Source organism: Callorhinus ursinus, unplaced genomic scaffold (genome assembly GCF_003265705.2).
Source record: "Callorhinus ursinus isolate GAN/ISIS: 27379988/994484 unplaced genomic scaffold, GSC_fseal_2.0 scaffold25, whole genome shotgun sequence".
NCBI classification, from domain to species: Eukaryota; Metazoa; Chordata; class Mammalia; order Carnivora; family Otariidae; genus Callorhinus; species Callorhinus ursinus.
The window spans coordinates 15,023,941-15,041,513 of NW_027397087.1; the positions used below are offsets into that span (position 1 = coordinate 15,023,941).

General features: G+C 40.2%; 1 protein-coding gene across 3 annotated transcripts in view; it reads right to left on the reverse strand.

The window, feature by feature from the left end:
• Positions 1-17,573, reverse strand: part of FBN1 (fibrillin 1) — a 224,411-nt gene that overhangs the window by 195,617 nt on the left and 11,221 nt on the right. For all 3 annotated transcript variants that reach the window (XM_073876962.1, XM_025884184.2, XM_073876964.1), the window contains exon 3: positions 963-1,045. In XM_073876962.1, coding sequence (XP_073733063.1) covers positions 963-1,045 — 83 coding nt within the window. The remainder of the gene's footprint in view (positions 1-962; positions 1,046-17,573) is intronic.

Genomic DNA, 17,573 nt, shown 5'->3' on the forward strand with positions numbered 1-17,573 from the left:
AGAAAACTCCAAACACCATTCTATACCTCTCTTAGTGATTAAGTTTTGATCCTTAAATAAAGCACAATGTGCCAAATGAATAAGATGCTTTTGGTCAAAATCAAGGACTGGGAAAGAGATTAACTTTTTCAGGTCACCAACCCTGGTTGAAATATTCTGTTCTTCTACACAGACCACTCTAGGCCAAGAGAGAAAGTGGAGTAATTCCTTAACATCCTTTCAGCCCTAAATTTCCCCATTATACTGACAGAGTTTTCTGAAAACTGGAAATCACTTCATAGTATGATGACAGTACAAGTTCATAAAGGACAGAAGCCATAACCAATCTGACATAGTATCTCCATTAAATAGCACTTTTTCTGGCATGTGGTCTGCCACTCCACATTTGTGGGCTATGATGACAATCTGGAGATTTGCTGTGATTGCAGAGTCAATGGAGGAATCGCTGGTACCATTTGAGCTCTTTCCTCCTCTTTCCATTCATCTGCATCTGATGCTCTATCCACTTCCTTTCCTCTCTAAGAGTTAGGTCTGTCTTTGGCCTCGACCACCCAAATTCAATGTACAATGTTTGAGTAGGTTTGTGGGAGGCCAACAGAGCTAGAGATTACAGTAAGGAAAGCAGCAACGGTATCCTTTTTTCAAAATCCCATCAAAGTGATTACATAGTCTATGAAGCCAGGTCACAGGTACCCTTGAGCAAAGTAACCCTGTGGCTCTATTCCCTCTATGTCAGAAATATTCTAAAGGAAGTCACTGAACTAAAGTATAACAGTCGTTTGACCAAATTATTGTATTTCCCAATCTGGATTCAGAGGAAGTAGGAAAATCTTAGAGCTAGAAGGCTCTGCTATAAACATGTTAATGGTATGCAATTACAAAGAAACAAGTACTAAGAATCACCATGCAACCAAAACAACAAAAGAAGAACATGAAGAATGACAGATCGTCTATTTACTTACGGACAATACACTGATTTCCACCAGGTAAGGTTTTCCATCCAGGACAACAGTAAGCATTATAACGTGATCCACAGACATTGGGTCTGGAAAAAAAAAAAAATCCAATCACAAGATTCCATATATATATATATATATATATATATATGACAAAATAAAAGGAAAAACGGTCTCTGAATTACAAGAATGGGACAAATTTTTGCAGACTAAAAAAAATGGTAAACCCATGGGACTCAACACTGGCTTAGTAGTTTGGGATTCTTTAACATAATGATACCAATAAGGATATCCCTTAATATTACCTATGAATACATCAGAAAAATTAAAACCAGAGATGCCAAATGCAGTGCATTCTATCACTGCATTTGGCATAGATATAAATATCTATGGGGCTATATGAGTCTAATTTAAACAATAAAATTCCTACCAATCTAGTTAAGAAAGGCCATCATAAAATCTGCATACAAAGTTTTAAATTTCTACTCATTGAAGCTGTGCATATTTTTTTTCAATGACCCAACTCACCCCTAAGATGTGACCATATTCTTCCTTTCACTAGAATTATGGGAATCCAAACTCTGACATTAGTCAGAAAAAATAAAAGCCAAAATATGTAAATATTTCTTTAGCCAAAGTTTGGAAACACAGTAGTTGATACCGGCAGTTACAGGAAAATAAAGTCCATGTAACTTTGGGTTTCTTGTTTACAGATATTTCATCAGGTTTCTTGGAGCAAAGCCTCCATTCAGAATTCAGATGACCCATATTTAACAATTTAAGGGAGCCACTGGGTAAGGCTCTAGCTAGTTCTGTATCAGAAATTAAGGCGGAGGATTGAACACGCAGCAACCCCAAAGAAACCATTCATTTCACCATGCCACATCCGAGGGCCTAAACCTTGATGCTACCTCAAGTTTAGGGGCTGATGAATAAGGTCAAATGTTTTGCAATCAGTCTCACAAACAGTGGCTATTCCAAGGCTCACCGGTATAAATCCTGCAGTCCCATCAGCATAAACCTTTAAAAACAACTTCATAACTAAAATGTACTTCTAGTTGGGGTGCGCTCACATGTTCTCCTTGTCTGTGTCGACCATGTGTAACAGCACGGAAGCTTCCTGCATCTCCTCTGAACTCACTACTTCAAGCACAAGCAGGGCAGGGAACCAAGATAAGGTCTTTGCCCCATCCTGTGCTCCTCTCATGGCCCCAGAGGACCTGGAGCCCTGCAGGGCAAAAAGCACACTTCCGACTGACTGATGCCAAGGTCAGAGAGAGAAGTAGGAAGAAAGTTAAAGGAACTTGGGAAAGGGCCCTACATCCATACCCGACAGCCCCAGGTATCTCCAAAGCTACCCAGAAAATGACTGGATAGAGGCTTACTTTGTGCCTGATGCGAGGGGCTCTCTGAGCCTTAGTTTATGTCTCTACACATCAGGATAATGTAATGTCTGCCTTGGCCCCACGTCATGTGTATCTATCTATCAGATGAAGTAACGGACATGAATGCAACGCAGCTTTACCTTCTGACCTAAATTAGCGACTCAACCAAAGGAACTATAAAAGGTTAAGGAAGAGAGTGTTTATCACAAATTCTAACCCGGGGGTTCTCAATCCCGCACCCCTCCTATGACAAAGTAGTGCCCCAAACTTCAGTTCAGAGTACCCAGAACTCCTTGGGGCAAGTCAGAATCTTGGAAAGGGGAGTGAGACGAGAAGTTACGACAGGGAGCTAGGGTTGGGGGAGCAATCAAACCTTCCAAACTCCATAAATTCTCTAGATTGAAAATGATAATCCAAGCCAGAGTTAATCACCTCAAACCTTCCCCACTAACAGCTCATTACAATTCCACGGGATCCATTCCAACCCCAAAGCAAATCCTGGAATAGCTTCAGAGGACCCCTGAGCCTTTGTAGGTGTCCTGTGGTCGGAATAACTATGTTTTCAAACAAAAATCAGGACATATTATCTGACAAGAATGAGTGTATTTATGGAGTAATAACACATATAACATGGTGAAAAAGCTAAGAATAAAGAGTCCAGAATCAGAAATTTCAGCCTACAAAACAAGATATTCCAAAGATTTTCCAAGGTGTTTGAAAAATCACAGTAATATAAACATGCCTCATTGTTTTTTCAATGTTTACAATCAACCTACAGACAAAACATGGAAGAAGTTACAATTTACAATGATTGCAAATCAAAATGTAAATGTTTTCAACCTGCACCTGTAAAAGTAACGGTACAGCTGTCATAAATCAGGAAATGAGTTGGGAAGAAAGGTGTGGAAAGAAATAAAGCAGTTGATCCAAGAAACAGGTTTAAGTATATAATATAATGTTTTAAAATAACCAATAACTGAAAGTCATACTATGATTATAAAAAAAAAGTAGGAAGGAAAAGAGAGAGAAAAGGTATAGATATCTCAGTGAGCTATGGCCCCATCTTTCATGGCAAGGAGCCAATGGGTACTGGGTAAATCTGGAAATAGAGATACAACAAGCCTGTGCATGGGGTCATGAAGACAAACATGAGAAGAACCCAAACCAGAAATGGTTAAAAGTGGTTGGCTCAAGAGATGAGAATCTGGGGAGATGAAGAGAAATCTTTTGCATTCTCACCTAATACTCATTCATAATTGCTCATTTTTTAAAGCGTGCCGTTTTACTTTGATCATCCTCTTTTATTTAAAGCAATAACTTTACTTTAAAAGTATAAACATCTTCTCTCATAAACGGGGTACTTTCTGCTTCATTGTATGAACGGTTTCATTCATTCACTGTTCCATTTCATTAGTGATCACATTTTCACTTCACTGCATTACTAAAATTCTACATAATGTCTAATTATGATTTATTTTTGTCTGCATGCTCTGGTCTTTTTTGAGTTGAATAACTTTATCCTTTATAGTAAGTAATATATCATTTCATTTCAAGTGTTTCAACCAACCTCCTCAAACAATGAGTGTTTTAATGTCATTGCCATTCATCCTTTAACACACTGAATACTATTAGGTTATGTGGCTTATTGCAAGGTAGTAGAAAGATGTAAGATTTCTCCTCTGCTAACTTTGGTCTTGAGAACTGCAAACTAACAGCACTCATTCAAACAAGCTGGGTGGCATTTATTCTACTTACACGCAGGAAAAACAGCTCTAATTCTAGAAATAAATGAATGTCTTATTTAAGTTGGAAAGCACAAAGATATGTAAAGTCTAAAGTAGACACGTTGGATTATTTCCATTATAAAAGATTTTATTCTAAGGTTTCAGCACAAAAAGCAGTAACAAAGCAGACAAATCTTTAGTGAAGTTATTTTTTTGTGTAAATGAAAGTGTAGCATTCATACCTGTCTCTTCCTTTTTACTTCATCAGCCATACCCACCAAACCCACCACCAAAACAAGTCAAGAGTTAAAGCGCAGTGGAAGTGGCAGTAGCATTTGGTAAATTAAAACTCAGGGCGCCTGGGTGGTTCAGTTGTTAAGCATCTGCCCTCAGCTCAGGTCATGGTCCCAGGGTCCTGGGATCGAGTCCCACATCGGGCTCCCTGCTCAGCAGGAAGCCTGCTTCTCCCTCTCCCACTCCCCCTGCTTGTGTTCCCTCTCTTGTTCTCTCTCTCTCTCTGTTGAAAAATAAATAAAATCTTAAAAAAAAAGTAAAACTCAAAAAGAACTTTATGCTAAGTGCTAAAGATACATTACTTTATTTCATCCTCATAGCAACCCTTTGAGGTAAGTTCTATTATTACTGTCCTTACCACTAAGGAAACCATGGCTTAGGAAGGTTAAACAAACCAGCAAGTTCCCACAGCTTCGAAGTAAAGAATGGGGATGTGAACTCAGGAAGCCCGATGCCAGAGTACACTCTCTTAACCCCTATGTTAAGGCAGGGATGCATTTGGGGGCAAGATGGTATTCCACCCAATAGCATTCATGAGGGTATGAGTAACAAAAGCCACAAAATGTCCATCAATAAACCACCAATTAAGCATAAATGGTTTTTACCTGTATTCTAATAGTTCAGGGTGGGGGAGGAAAATTTAGAGTCCACTTCACCATTGTATATTATATTGTTTTAATTGCTAAGTCTTGATCTGTAACTTCTACCAATTGCTTTGAATACAGCGCTCTACAACAACCCACCTCCAATCTCTCTGGGGAATGGGTGAGCCTCAGCAGGCTGAATATTCGGATCCAGTTCAGACAGTACTTGGAGATTGTGTGGGCTAGCAAACGCCCCTCTCAATGGAGCAAACAGCTGGGCTTTGCCATGTCTGACCACATCAGTGCAGGAATTGGCCTCTGTCCGCAGCGTGTCCACATTCCTTAGCCAGAATCCACTTCTGCAAGTCTGGCCTCTCTTACAGGCAAGATAGCCTTTTTGCTTCCTATCCCAAGTTCAAATTCCCTTTCAGACAAGACTGGGGTAATAAAAACAAGTTCAGGGGGCTCTTATTTCATACACATGTGAAATGATTAAATCCTTGGGCAAGAAGAATACCAAGCATAAGTTAAAAGTTAATGAGGCTGACCCTACTCCACGGAAGAGTTGCCTGGTTTTTTGAACTGTGAGGGGGAAAATGATGACTTAGTCCTCTTAAGTATATGTGTGGAGGGGTATCAAAAGGCATATACCCCCACAAAATAAAGGGTGCCTAACTGTCCATGTAACATGCCTCAAGATAATATCCTAATATTCCACTATTCCAGTTTTTAAAAATAATAATTTTCACTGTCAAAAAATGTGAAAGATCATGAAAAAACTATAATACACAAATGAGCTACATATATTGTGAACCATACAACATGACTTTAACAGTTTTTTGACAGATTTTTTTTTTATCGAGGTAAAAAGAAAAAAACAAAAGAAAAACTATGAGTACTATCTGATGAGGGGATCCACTACTACTCCAATAAACTTTGCAAGAGCTCCCCCCTTACTTAGGTGCCTTTATTCTGGCCCTTCTTGCTAAAGATGATGTCACATCTACTAACAGTGATTTGAATACCACATGTGACTATTCCAGTCCATCTGCCAGTCACAACACCTCAAGTAATGAAACTTCAAACCCTGGTAATGAAAACGGCTTCCATGGCCTCCTCAAGCTTCCATGGGGGCCCTTCAGACCCAGGGACTCTTTTCTGGATTGTCTGGGTCAACACTGGCTGGGACTCAGACAATTCTGGTTTCCTCCTTTGAAGGCTTAAGCCCGCCAACCTCTCCGACCTACTTCATGAAGTGTTATCCTCTTGATTTTTTGTAAATCTGAAACTGTTCTACAGTGAAAAGTTTCTTAAAAAGTAAAATAATAATACTGCAACCATGCAATTATAAATAAACTCTTCCAGGTTTTAATAGTGATCAAGACAGTCTTTGCTCTTGGAAGAAGACAGGCAAGTATGCAAAGAGTGTCAATACAGCAGGTAAAACACGGACATCAAGGTCAGCCTGGAGAGCTAGGAGTCCAGAACAATGGTGCTTTTCCCCATCATCCAGGGTAGGCTCAGCAGAAAGCTCTCTGAGCTATGACTTGACTGACATTTTCCACTTGCTAAGAGGAATCATTATTCCATCCCACTGCTGAAATTCCTCTTAAATTCTCTAATTCCATTAGCAAACCCCTTGTTCATTATTTTATTTCAAGTTTTTATTTAAATTCTGGTTAACATATATAGTAAAATTGGTTTCAGGTGTCAAATTCAGTGACTCATCACTTACATACAACACTTAGTGCTCACCAGGGCAAGTCCTCTCCTTAGTGCCCATCCCCCACCCACCTCCCTCTAGGAACCCTCAGGCAAACCACTTGTTTCAATCTTGTTGTTTCACTGCTGGCCTGCTATCAGGGTCTTTTCTCTTGGCTTCCTCCTTCCTCTCTACTTCCTTAGGACAATGGAGCTAAGTATCTTTTCACATTCACCACCACTCAGTTCTCCTACATTCCAAACATAGACCTTCACCCTCCCTAAGATGTGAAACATTTCACTATCAGCTTCAGATCTCTGCCAGGTAGGCCTAACCAGCCCACCCTCATCTTCACCTACACCTTCAATTCCACCCTCCTGTCGCGCTCCTTCCCCTCATCATCTCAGCCCTCACTCATGCATTCGCCTCTCCTCCAGGACACACATGCTAAATCCAGATGCTTCTTCCATGTTTCCTTTTTAATGTATCATTTCATTTCCCCCTGCCCTAGGGTAATCCTCCTCCTCAATTAATTCCAACCACCTTTCAACCTACCAACACAATTCCAGACATATCTCTCAAAAACCTACATATGCTATATTTTAATTATATATTTTAAATAATTATGTCTAGATTCTCACCCCTGAAACCTGCCTCTGCCCACTCTGTTCCAAAACTTCAGGCAGAGAAACAATGTCTGCCACGCCCACAATATCCTGGAGTCTATTTAGAAGCATACAAGATAACATTGACTGAGTGCCTTAGTAAGTACAAAGTACAATTAACAAAGATTAATACTATGTCTTTGATGTCCTAAATAGGCCATCTGTAAATGCCACTAACATGGAAACTGCCTAATAGAACTATTTCTTACAAATTAATCCATTTAAAAGAAAAATCTTTCATACCTATTTGAAGGGCTATCCTTAGCTAAACAGTAATGTATAATGGTTTCATGCCTTGGTTATTTTGCTGATGTGCTGATCATTAAGTTATTGTGATCAGTCAAGTTATCAATATTTACAGTTCAGGGATCATATATTTCCTTCAAAAACTCAATGTAGACAATTCTATTTATTTCTTTAGCAAAAGAAAAACAAAAATCCCAAAGCAACTAAACAAAGGTTTTCAGCTCACAGATTGGTGCACATTTCACTATGACAGGTTGTTGCCACAGATCAAGGCGAGATGGCGCCAGCCATATGTGGCTAAATCCTAAAGACAACCATCACAAAGATCACAGGGCAGCGTTGAAAGGTCTACCTGAAGGTGCTACGTGGGGGATCACTTTCCTCACTGCTGAGGGGGTAACTCACAGCAGAGGCACAACAGAGAGGGGGCTGCATCAACCGTCTCATTTGCTCTGCACCCTATACTGTGCTTTTGTGGGGATTTTGTGTTGATCAAAAGCTACAGTCCAAGAACTTAAAAGCCCAAGGATTTAGGTCACCATACCAGGGACACACACACACATACACACATCAGAGCTTACGAAAACTAAAGAAACAGAAAGTTGCAAAGACAGTTCTCCCAAATCTGGGAGATCATTTTAGACTGGCAGCCCATTTAAAACCTGTTGGAATCTTTTATAGGTGACTGGAACGTGTGTGTAGGTGTGTGTGCTTTTCTTTGAAAAAAAAGAAGAAGAAATTAAAGCCACAGCGTACACTGTAACAGGAAACTAGACATTGAACCACAAAGACCAGAAGCGCCGCTCTGTACGGCAGGTCCTAATCCTGCTGATACACCGAGTACTTTTTGCTTCTGGGACTCTGGATTAAACAACCCTAGAACACACAAGTCTGCACAGACTACTAAACCATCCAAGTGGCCCCCAAGCTTCTAAAGGCAATGACTGGACTAACTTGCTGTCATAGTCTGCACTGAACCTACTGCTCTCTAAGGGAGGGAGAGCTCTCTGGCCACCTGGCATCACTGAACCCCTGGCTGGGTGTATAAAAAGGTGCTCCCATCTACACATGGGGAGAGATGTATTTGTTTCTGAGGTTGGAACTTTACTATTTGACTCCATAATGACAAGGAGGGATTGCCTCAAAACCGAAAAATGAGCCTGTTTCAAATTTGCATCTCTCCTGCATCCAAGAGGATTTGACCAATGACACCATGAACACACACGGTGCTTCTAGAAAACTGCTTCCCAGAACTCTGCAACTCCTTGACTTTACTTATGAGTTCAAGGATTATGCTGACATTTTCTTTGACTGGGCTGTTACTCCATTTACTCAAGCCAAAGCCATGTACTTCTCCAAAGAGTAGATGAAATTGTAGAAATGATTGAAACACAAACAAGTAAACTAAAGAGGTGACCCAGAACCCGGTGTGGTAAAAGGCAGAGCCAGGTGGTGTCTGGGGAATTCACTGCTCCCTTCAGTCCCAACTGCTCCCTTCCCTCGTCTTTACCACCAACAGAAAAAACCACGATTCTCACCACTTCCCAGAAATCCTCAAACCACGAACTCTGTCCGGGGAGATAATAATATCTTCTGAACGTCCTGGCAGCCACACGAAAGACAGGAAAACCAGCCAATGGGGTCAGGCTTAGGGGAAAGAATGGGGTCCTTCAGGAACTGGTAGGGCACAGTGACTCAATACTCTAGTTCCGGGGACTGGCAGCTCCCAATTGGACTAACAGGTAGAGCTCCAACATGTCATTTCTCTATTGGTATTTAAAACTCGGAATGGCTTTTCCAATAGAAACAATGTTAATAGGTGGTGGTTTGGTCCCCAGGCTAGTCAAATAGCAGTCTCTATCAGCTAAATAGGCTATTGTAGGCTGGTCTGGGAACCTGACCACAACTTAAAATGTTGTTTCTATGGGAAAACACATTCCACGGCAGGCAACCAGAAGGAAACTTGGCTATTCAAACTCATGGTCCCTGCAGCTACAGTGAACTTTGAGAACCGAACACCTTAAACTCAGGCCACTCCACAGTCCTGAGAGGGCAGCTGGGATCGGCACTTGCCCAGCCCCAGGCCCAGTGCCATCCCCCACCCTTGCGTGAGGCTGTCAGGGCCAACAGGGCAGATCCAGTAAGTCAATAAATCAGGAATTTAAAAACTGAGTATACACTGAAACTAGTGAAACACTGTGCGTCAACTACACTCAAATAACAACAACTGAGGAGTAATTGGATATTCTAATCTTTAATATACCCGATTTCTTTAGAGACCAGAAGGTTCCACCCCACCAGCAACTATAATATGAGATCAATATCCTGGACTGGTTCACAAACCAAGAGTTCAGTGAGCCATTTCCAGAAAGACTGGCTTCCAGATGAAGCAAAGAAGCATGTCAGTTTTGAAGTCTATTTAGTGGCCTCAATCTCATACTCAAGTTACTTAAGCATTTCAGATCCCCTGGAATCTAATAATTACCCTCTCTTTTGCAATGTGAGTCCTCTAAAGATAGAAAATTCAGATTTATCTTTACAACCCAGCACCTAGCACAAGACCTGAATCTTAAATGGTAAATGAACGTTTAGGGTTTTAAATGTACCTCTAAGACAAAAGTGAGAGAGAACTCTGTCAGAGTTCTCTAAATAACAAAATAAAGTAATGAAAAAGATAATTATTACGAAGAAATCAATATCATTTCATCTACTTTTTTTAATTTTAAAAATGAAAATGAATAGTCAAATACATAAGATACCCATAAAGAGAATTCACGGGGTCTGAGAGTGAAATTTTTCTGTGTTTCAGATGAATCACTTAGAAACATTTTACAGCTACAACCGTTTCAGAAACCTTGTGCCTCAAACTTTATTTCATAGGAGTCAATAGGCAATGGGTCTTTTAAAACATTTATCTACCAAACTTCATCAGAACAGAAGCAACATTGTTGCTAAGGAACAAAAAAAAAATAGAAAATAAATCATTGATAGAATTTAAGTTTCTAAAAAGTCAGAAGAAGTCAGCTAAAAGCAGGCTGTCATTGAGATTATTTCATTGAAATTAACAATTCACAGTATCGGGGACAAAGAACTTGGTAACTTTTTTTAACTTTGCAATTGAGGCAAAGTTGTAAGCATTTACTTCTAAACATTTAGATCTCCGGAAAATTTTTAACAAGAATAGGCTAATTTAAATTTGAGGAAATTTTACTGAATCAGAAATTTATCTAGTCCATGTGAAGATACACTGTAGACTAAAAATAATAATTACCAGTTTCCAGAGAGCTTTATAATTTACAAAGTGATCGTGTGACTCTTCCTCCAAGTCTTATCAAGAAAATATATTCCTGTGCCCATTTTCAGATGAGGAAACTGAAATTCAGAGAAGTGAAGTAATTGCTCAAAGGTCACACAATGGAAACATGTCATAAATCACTAATTAAAAACAAAAAGAATTTATTAATAAAACATTCCAAGGTCAATACTAGAGATTTTTAGAGATTAGAGAGATGTTTCCATAAATACCCCAACAAGAATGTGTTCATTTATATAAACTAGTTTATGCATAATTTTTTGTATTTTGGTTTTCTTTTCTTGGGTCTACAAAAACAAACATTTTAAGACAGATCTTCCAAAGCATATTGGAAAAAGAAAGCAATGGTAAAAGGAACACATTTCAGAAACACTCACTCCTATAGACTAATGTGTCTGTGTGGTGAGTATCCTATCCCGTTCCTTCTAGTGAAAATATGAGTCAGCTGTTAATATGTTCAGTGTTTGGGAGAGTTGGGGGGGTGGGAAGCAAGGTAGAGATTCAAAATGTGGACAATTCAAAACCTACTCAAAGCTGCCACTGGAGAGGCACCTGGGTGGCTCAGTTGGTTAAACATCTGCCTTTGCTCAGGTCATGATCCCAACGTCCTGGGATCGAGCCCCGCATCAGGCTCCATGCTCAGCAGGGAGCCTGCTTCTCCCTCTCCCTCTGCCTGCCTGTCTGCCTACTGTGATCTCTCTCTCTCTCTGTCAAATAAATAAATAAAATCTTAAAAAAAAAAAAGCTGCCATTGGAATATGTTTTATACATGTAATTGAATATGGATATGACTTGTCTTTTTAAAAATCAGTTCAAGGGCACCTGCATGGCTCAGTTGGTTAAGCGACTGCCTTCGGCTCAGGTCACGATCCTGGAGTCCTGGGATCGAGTCCCGAATCCCGCATCGGGCCCCCTGCTCAGCGGGGAGTCGGCTTCTCCCTCTGACCCTCTTCCCTCTCGTGCTCTCTATCTCTCATTCTCTCTCTCAAATAAAAAAAAATAAAAATAAAAAAATAAAAAAAAAAGTCAGTTCAAGCAAAACCATCAGAACATGCAGGCAACTGTCTGATCTGGCTCAGGAAGACAATGAGATGCACAAAGACCAGGGTGACCCAGATGATGTTCTAAAAAAAACACTCTGGTTTCGGGTCTCTATGACTTAATTCAGAGGCTGTCGACACGCTGTCCATTCCATGCAGAATGTGGCAAACTCACATTTCAACTGCCAGCACATCTCTTCCCTGAAATCCAACCCAAAAGATTTCCCTCTCAGCCTGAGTGATGCCAGCACTGTCCTCCCCAAACTTTTTGAGCTCTGGGGAAGGTGGGACAGTATTCGTGTTGCAAGCTATGATTAAGCAGACTGGGATCTCAGTGCCAGCCCAAAACTTCAACATAGTGACAACCTCTAAGAAAGGAAATGATGCTTACTGGATAGTTGAGGGTATTATAATGCTAATTTTCAATGTAATAGTGGTATTGTGTTTATGTTTCTTAAAGAGTCCTTATCTTTTGTGGTGTGTACACACACACACACACACACACACACACACACACCGGAATATTACACAGCCATCAAAAAATCGAAATCTTGCCATTTGCAACGACGTGGATGGAACTAGAGGGTATTACGCTAAGCAAAATAAGTCAGTCAGAGAAAGACATGTATCATATGATCTCCCTGATACGAGGAATTCTTAATCTCAGGAAACAAACTGAGGGTTGCTGGAGTGGTGGGGGGTGGGAGGGATGGGGTGGCTGGGTGATAGATATTGGGGAGGGTATGTGCTATGGTGAGCGCTGTGAATTGTGCAAGACTGATGAATCACAGACCTGTACCTCTGAAACAAATAACACATTATATGTTTAAAAAAAAAAAAAGAGAAGATAGTAGGAAGGGAAAAATGAAGGGACGGAAATCAGAGGGGGAGACGAACCATGAGAGACGATGGACTCTGAGAAACAAACTGAAGGTTCTAGAGGGGGATGGGTTAGCCTGGTGATGGGTATTAAAGAGGGCACATTCTGCGTGGAGCACTGGGTGTTATATGCAAACAATGAATCATGGAACACTACATCAAGAACTAATGATGTAATGTGTGGTGATTAACATAACATAATAAAGTTAAAAAAAAGAGTCCTTATCTTTTAGAGGTACATATTGAGATGTTCACAACAAATTAAATAGTTTTTCATAGGTTTATCTCAAAATAATCTGTGGCAGGGGAAAGAAGTAGATAAAATAAGATTAACCATTAACTGATAAGGGCGAAACCTGGAGCTTCCAGGCATGATTCTCCCTAGTTTGTCTATATTTGAAATTCTCCATATTAAAAAGTTAAAACAACAACTTCGCAGCAGCATGCGGTCTAGTTCATTCTGATAACCATCCTGTTCTACAATGCTACTATAACAACACACATTGTTTTCTTTTTCATTGACTTGAAGACTCACTTTTATCTGTTATGCAACTCAACATTCTTGAGTGGGATGGGGATCCCCATTTGGAAATAATAACAGTCCAATCCCAAGATGTTTATCATCTTAAACAAGCAGCAAGAACTAACCAAAATGTTTCTATGCAGCTACTAAACAAAGTTAATGTTCATTAGACAAGGAATCCAAGAACAAAAGACTTAACCACACTCGTGCAAATAACTTAGCATGTTAGCCCAGGGGATGGGTTTCCTTGGGCATTACAACTGCTTTTTGACATGATCCATTTTCATAAGTATACCTTGTCTTTCCTTATGCCCAACATAAACCCATCAGTTAACAAAAGATGAGTTTGAGGGAAAAGGGATTAATTTGTATCTGATCCATCAAAGGGCTGAATGTTGGCTTTTCTGTTCACAAATGGAAGCATTCTTATAGTCTTGGGAAATATGAAACAGGAGAAAATCATTTAGCAAGGAATCCTGGTATGTTTTCTGACTCCTCAAAATGTGAGAATGTGTGTTAAACAACCTATTTTCAAGGAGGGGCCCAAACGCAAACAAGCAGAGGTCATCCAAGGTCAAATTAGACTCTGTTGTCCAGGGGCGCCTGAGTGGCTCAGTCATTTAAGCGTCTGCCTTCAGCTTTTTTTTTTTAAAGATTTTATTTATTTATCAGAGAGAGAGAGAGAGAGAGAGCACAAGCAGTGGGGGAGCAGTAAGCAGAGGGAGGAGCAGACTCCCAGCTGAGCAAGGAGCCTGACGCAGGACTCCATCCCAGGACCCTAGGATCATGACCTGAGCCGAAGGCAGACGCCAAAACAACTGAGCCACCCAGGCATCCCAGTACAAAATCTTTTTAAAGAACCCTCAAAAATAAGAAAAATATCCCCATTTTAGACTTTGCTTTCCAGAACTGTAAGATGTTCAAAAATGTCTACACAAAGTCATAACTGCTGACCAAAAAAAAAAAAAAAAAGAAGGAAAAGACGGCTTACATATTCTTGTAAAATTCCTGAAAGGTTTTCAAAAGTATAAAAAGAAAAGTTTATTTCATTGATTGGGGTTTCTTTCTTTTCTGGGAAGTTAATAGAGCAGAAAAAGTACCTGGTTGTTTGTTCATTTGTTTTTATATTTTTGTATTTTTTTTTTTATAAACTATGATTGTACTGGTGATGGTGTGACTTACCCCAAAGAGATGAGAGATATTAGGTAAATTGAACATTTTTAATGACAAACAGAAAAATAACTATTATCTGTTTAAACCATTCCTTATTTAAGGCACTCTTATTTTTACAGCCTGTGAATGAACATGAAGCAACCACAGCTTCCTAGGGTTTACTGCCAATCAGTTAACAAGAGGTTGGTATGTAAGGATTCGGGGTATAGGAACTCTACCAAAGCACTGCCTATATTAAGATAATGTATGTTTTTGTTCTACTTTCCCAGATGCTCAATAGTTTAATATCTCTTAAAAGTCAATTCTCATTAGAATTGAAATGGGAATCATTAAAAGAAAATGAAAAAATAAGATTTTCAATTTCTCAAGAGAAATTGGGCACAGAAGAAAAACAACAACAAGTAAGAATCCTTTGTACTGAATGAGCAATACGTTGCTGCAGGGCATGAAGCCAAAGAAAGGGAAATGCTCAGTTGGAGAGCAAAGGCCATGGCTCTTCTCAGAGGTGGCCAATCTGAGTCAGCCTAGCCCTAAATCACGTAAGATGGCCTGCCCACAAAGCGCGCAGAGGGAACAGTAATGACAGAGTGAGTTGAAGGAGTTCTGGGTCTATGGAAAGGGAGCTTTCTCAGTTTGGGTGCAGATACTGTGCTTAACCACCTAGCACCCCTCTACTTCTTAAAACCCATTCCACATGACTCAGGCCGGGCCACCCAAGTGCCCCATTTCTTTGGCCACAGTGATGGGCACAGTGACAGGAGCAGGGCCAAAAGAAGGGACCAGCAAGAAGGAGACAAGTCCTGTTTGCCAGAGCTCCCAGTAAAAAAATACAAACTTCTCTGGAGGAGTTGACAGGGATGTATTGATAAGGAATTGCACTCAGTAAGTTTATTTCCCAATAAAGATAACACAATTTAAGGGAAGGAGAAATTGAAAAATTAAAGCCTTATCAGCACACTGTCTTTAGGTATAACCAGATCTCCACAGACAAGGTGAGTTTCCATTAAAATTATATATTTTTTAAATGTTTGCAGTTCAAGTTTGCTCCCTCCGTTTCTGAAAATAATTGTTCCAAAATGAGAAGGTTGAGACCGAGGTCTCCAGATGCTAATGGTTATCTAACTTTTTGCTTTGGCCAAAAAAATCTGGCCTCTCTGTATGACTCCAGCCCCTCTTTATCCTTATCCCTAACAGAATTCTAATCATCCTCATTACCATAGCTAAACACATCAGGCGCTATACTAAGAACTTGAAATGTATTTTTAATCTCCTTGAATCCTAGAACCCAAAGAGGTGAGTATTATAATCTCACTTTACAAGTGGAGAAACTGACAGTCAAACAGGTCAAACCAATTGTCTGAGGTTCCTTCCTAGCAGGTGGTGGAGCCAGGATTTGCCTCCAGGCAGGTATGTGTCCACACTTCCAAGCCTCCCTAAAAACATGGCCAATTGTTATTAGTGTTCCTTGAAAATGACACCTCGGCCCTTTAAAATATAGTCTCACAAGCAATAGCACTGGACCCAGCTACCCACAACCAGGCTCAAATAGGAAACAGTGTGAGGTAAGTATAACATATACCCCAGCCACTCGCTCCGGGTTTTTATGACTGGACTGCCAAATCACTCCTAGCCAACTTTTCAGGAAACGTTCAGACACTTTCTCAGATTCCAGCTAAAACAGCAACTATGTGGCCCTGGGGAGTACAGAGCTCACAGGGTGGTAAGGGGATATAAAACTTGCAAACTTGAGGTCAGTGGCCTCACCTCTGGGGTGTGAAGCAGCAGCCCGTGAAAGATTAAAAACCGTCTGTCGGCTTGATCGCTGCATATCAAGTCCCTCCTTCCAAAGCACTTGTCCACATCACCTTGGACATCAACCCCATCCGTAAAAGGAGAGAAAGATTCTCCAAGTGTAGTTCTGCCTAGAACCATTGGAAAGAATATAATCATTTCAGACTTGAGATGGGGTGTTCATTCGGGGAGTTAAACATTAGGTCCAATTCAAACACAGTTAACGCTCAATAAATAGTTGTCATTTGGATTAGGCAGATGTTCTACAAAATTATTGGGATAGACGATATGGAAGAAAAGACAAGAATTTAAGATATTTTTTCCTCATTGGCAGGCTTCTTACATGGAATCTAAATGTATAAATTAGGAGTGTGGGTAACTGAGTCAGGCTATTACAAGATAAGAGTCTGAGCTTCCACACTTAGAATTGCCATGGCCCGTCCCAGGACATTTGACACTCTAATTGTCAATTACAAGTGTGAGTGCAGTGGTAGTGGTGGTGGGAGGGGATGTTACTCCTCAGACTTCCGGAGAAAGATTCTCCCTTCTCATTCTCCCACCCCCTCCCCGTTACTCTAACTTGGAAAGCCCCATCCTACTCAACCACACCTAATATGGAGGCTTCCATGGACACCAAGGTGGCACTGAAGAGCTAAAACACTAGTGCCCTGCTTCCCATCAGGGTTGACCACTGAGCAATCTATGGCACTGCCTAAGGCCAGATAAACAAGAACAAGACAAATGTCCATGCCCATGTGGTACAGGAGGTTTGCTTATTTGAAGCACAAGTAAGGACTTAAGAGATACCAGTCACCCTTTCTAAGAAACGAAGACAAAGAGGAGAGATAATCTGGTGCCCAACGACACACTTTTCCTTAAATTGTCTTTTGTCACTGTGTGTGGCTCAGCTTCCACAGAGTGGAAGAAAATAAGTACCTTGAGCACTTTTTAATGAACTTTCTCTGGGACTTGCTTTCAGCATCTGTTAAGTTTCTGAAGTCTGTCCCACTATAACGCTAATTTATAACATTTTTGTAAAGATAGATGGTCTAACTATAAAGGAAGATCTGAGTCATGATTACATATGCAAAAAAAAATTTCAAGTAAGAAGAACTTTAAAAGTTATTCATCAAAGGCACCAACCTATTAGGGTCTGATTACACAATGTTATAATTTAGTACTAATGGGTAGGAGAAATGGCAGACAATAAACCATTATCCATGGGAAGAGGGGGATGCACCAAACTTTACATGGCACCATACACACAGCTTCATCACACATGATGGATTCACCTGCTT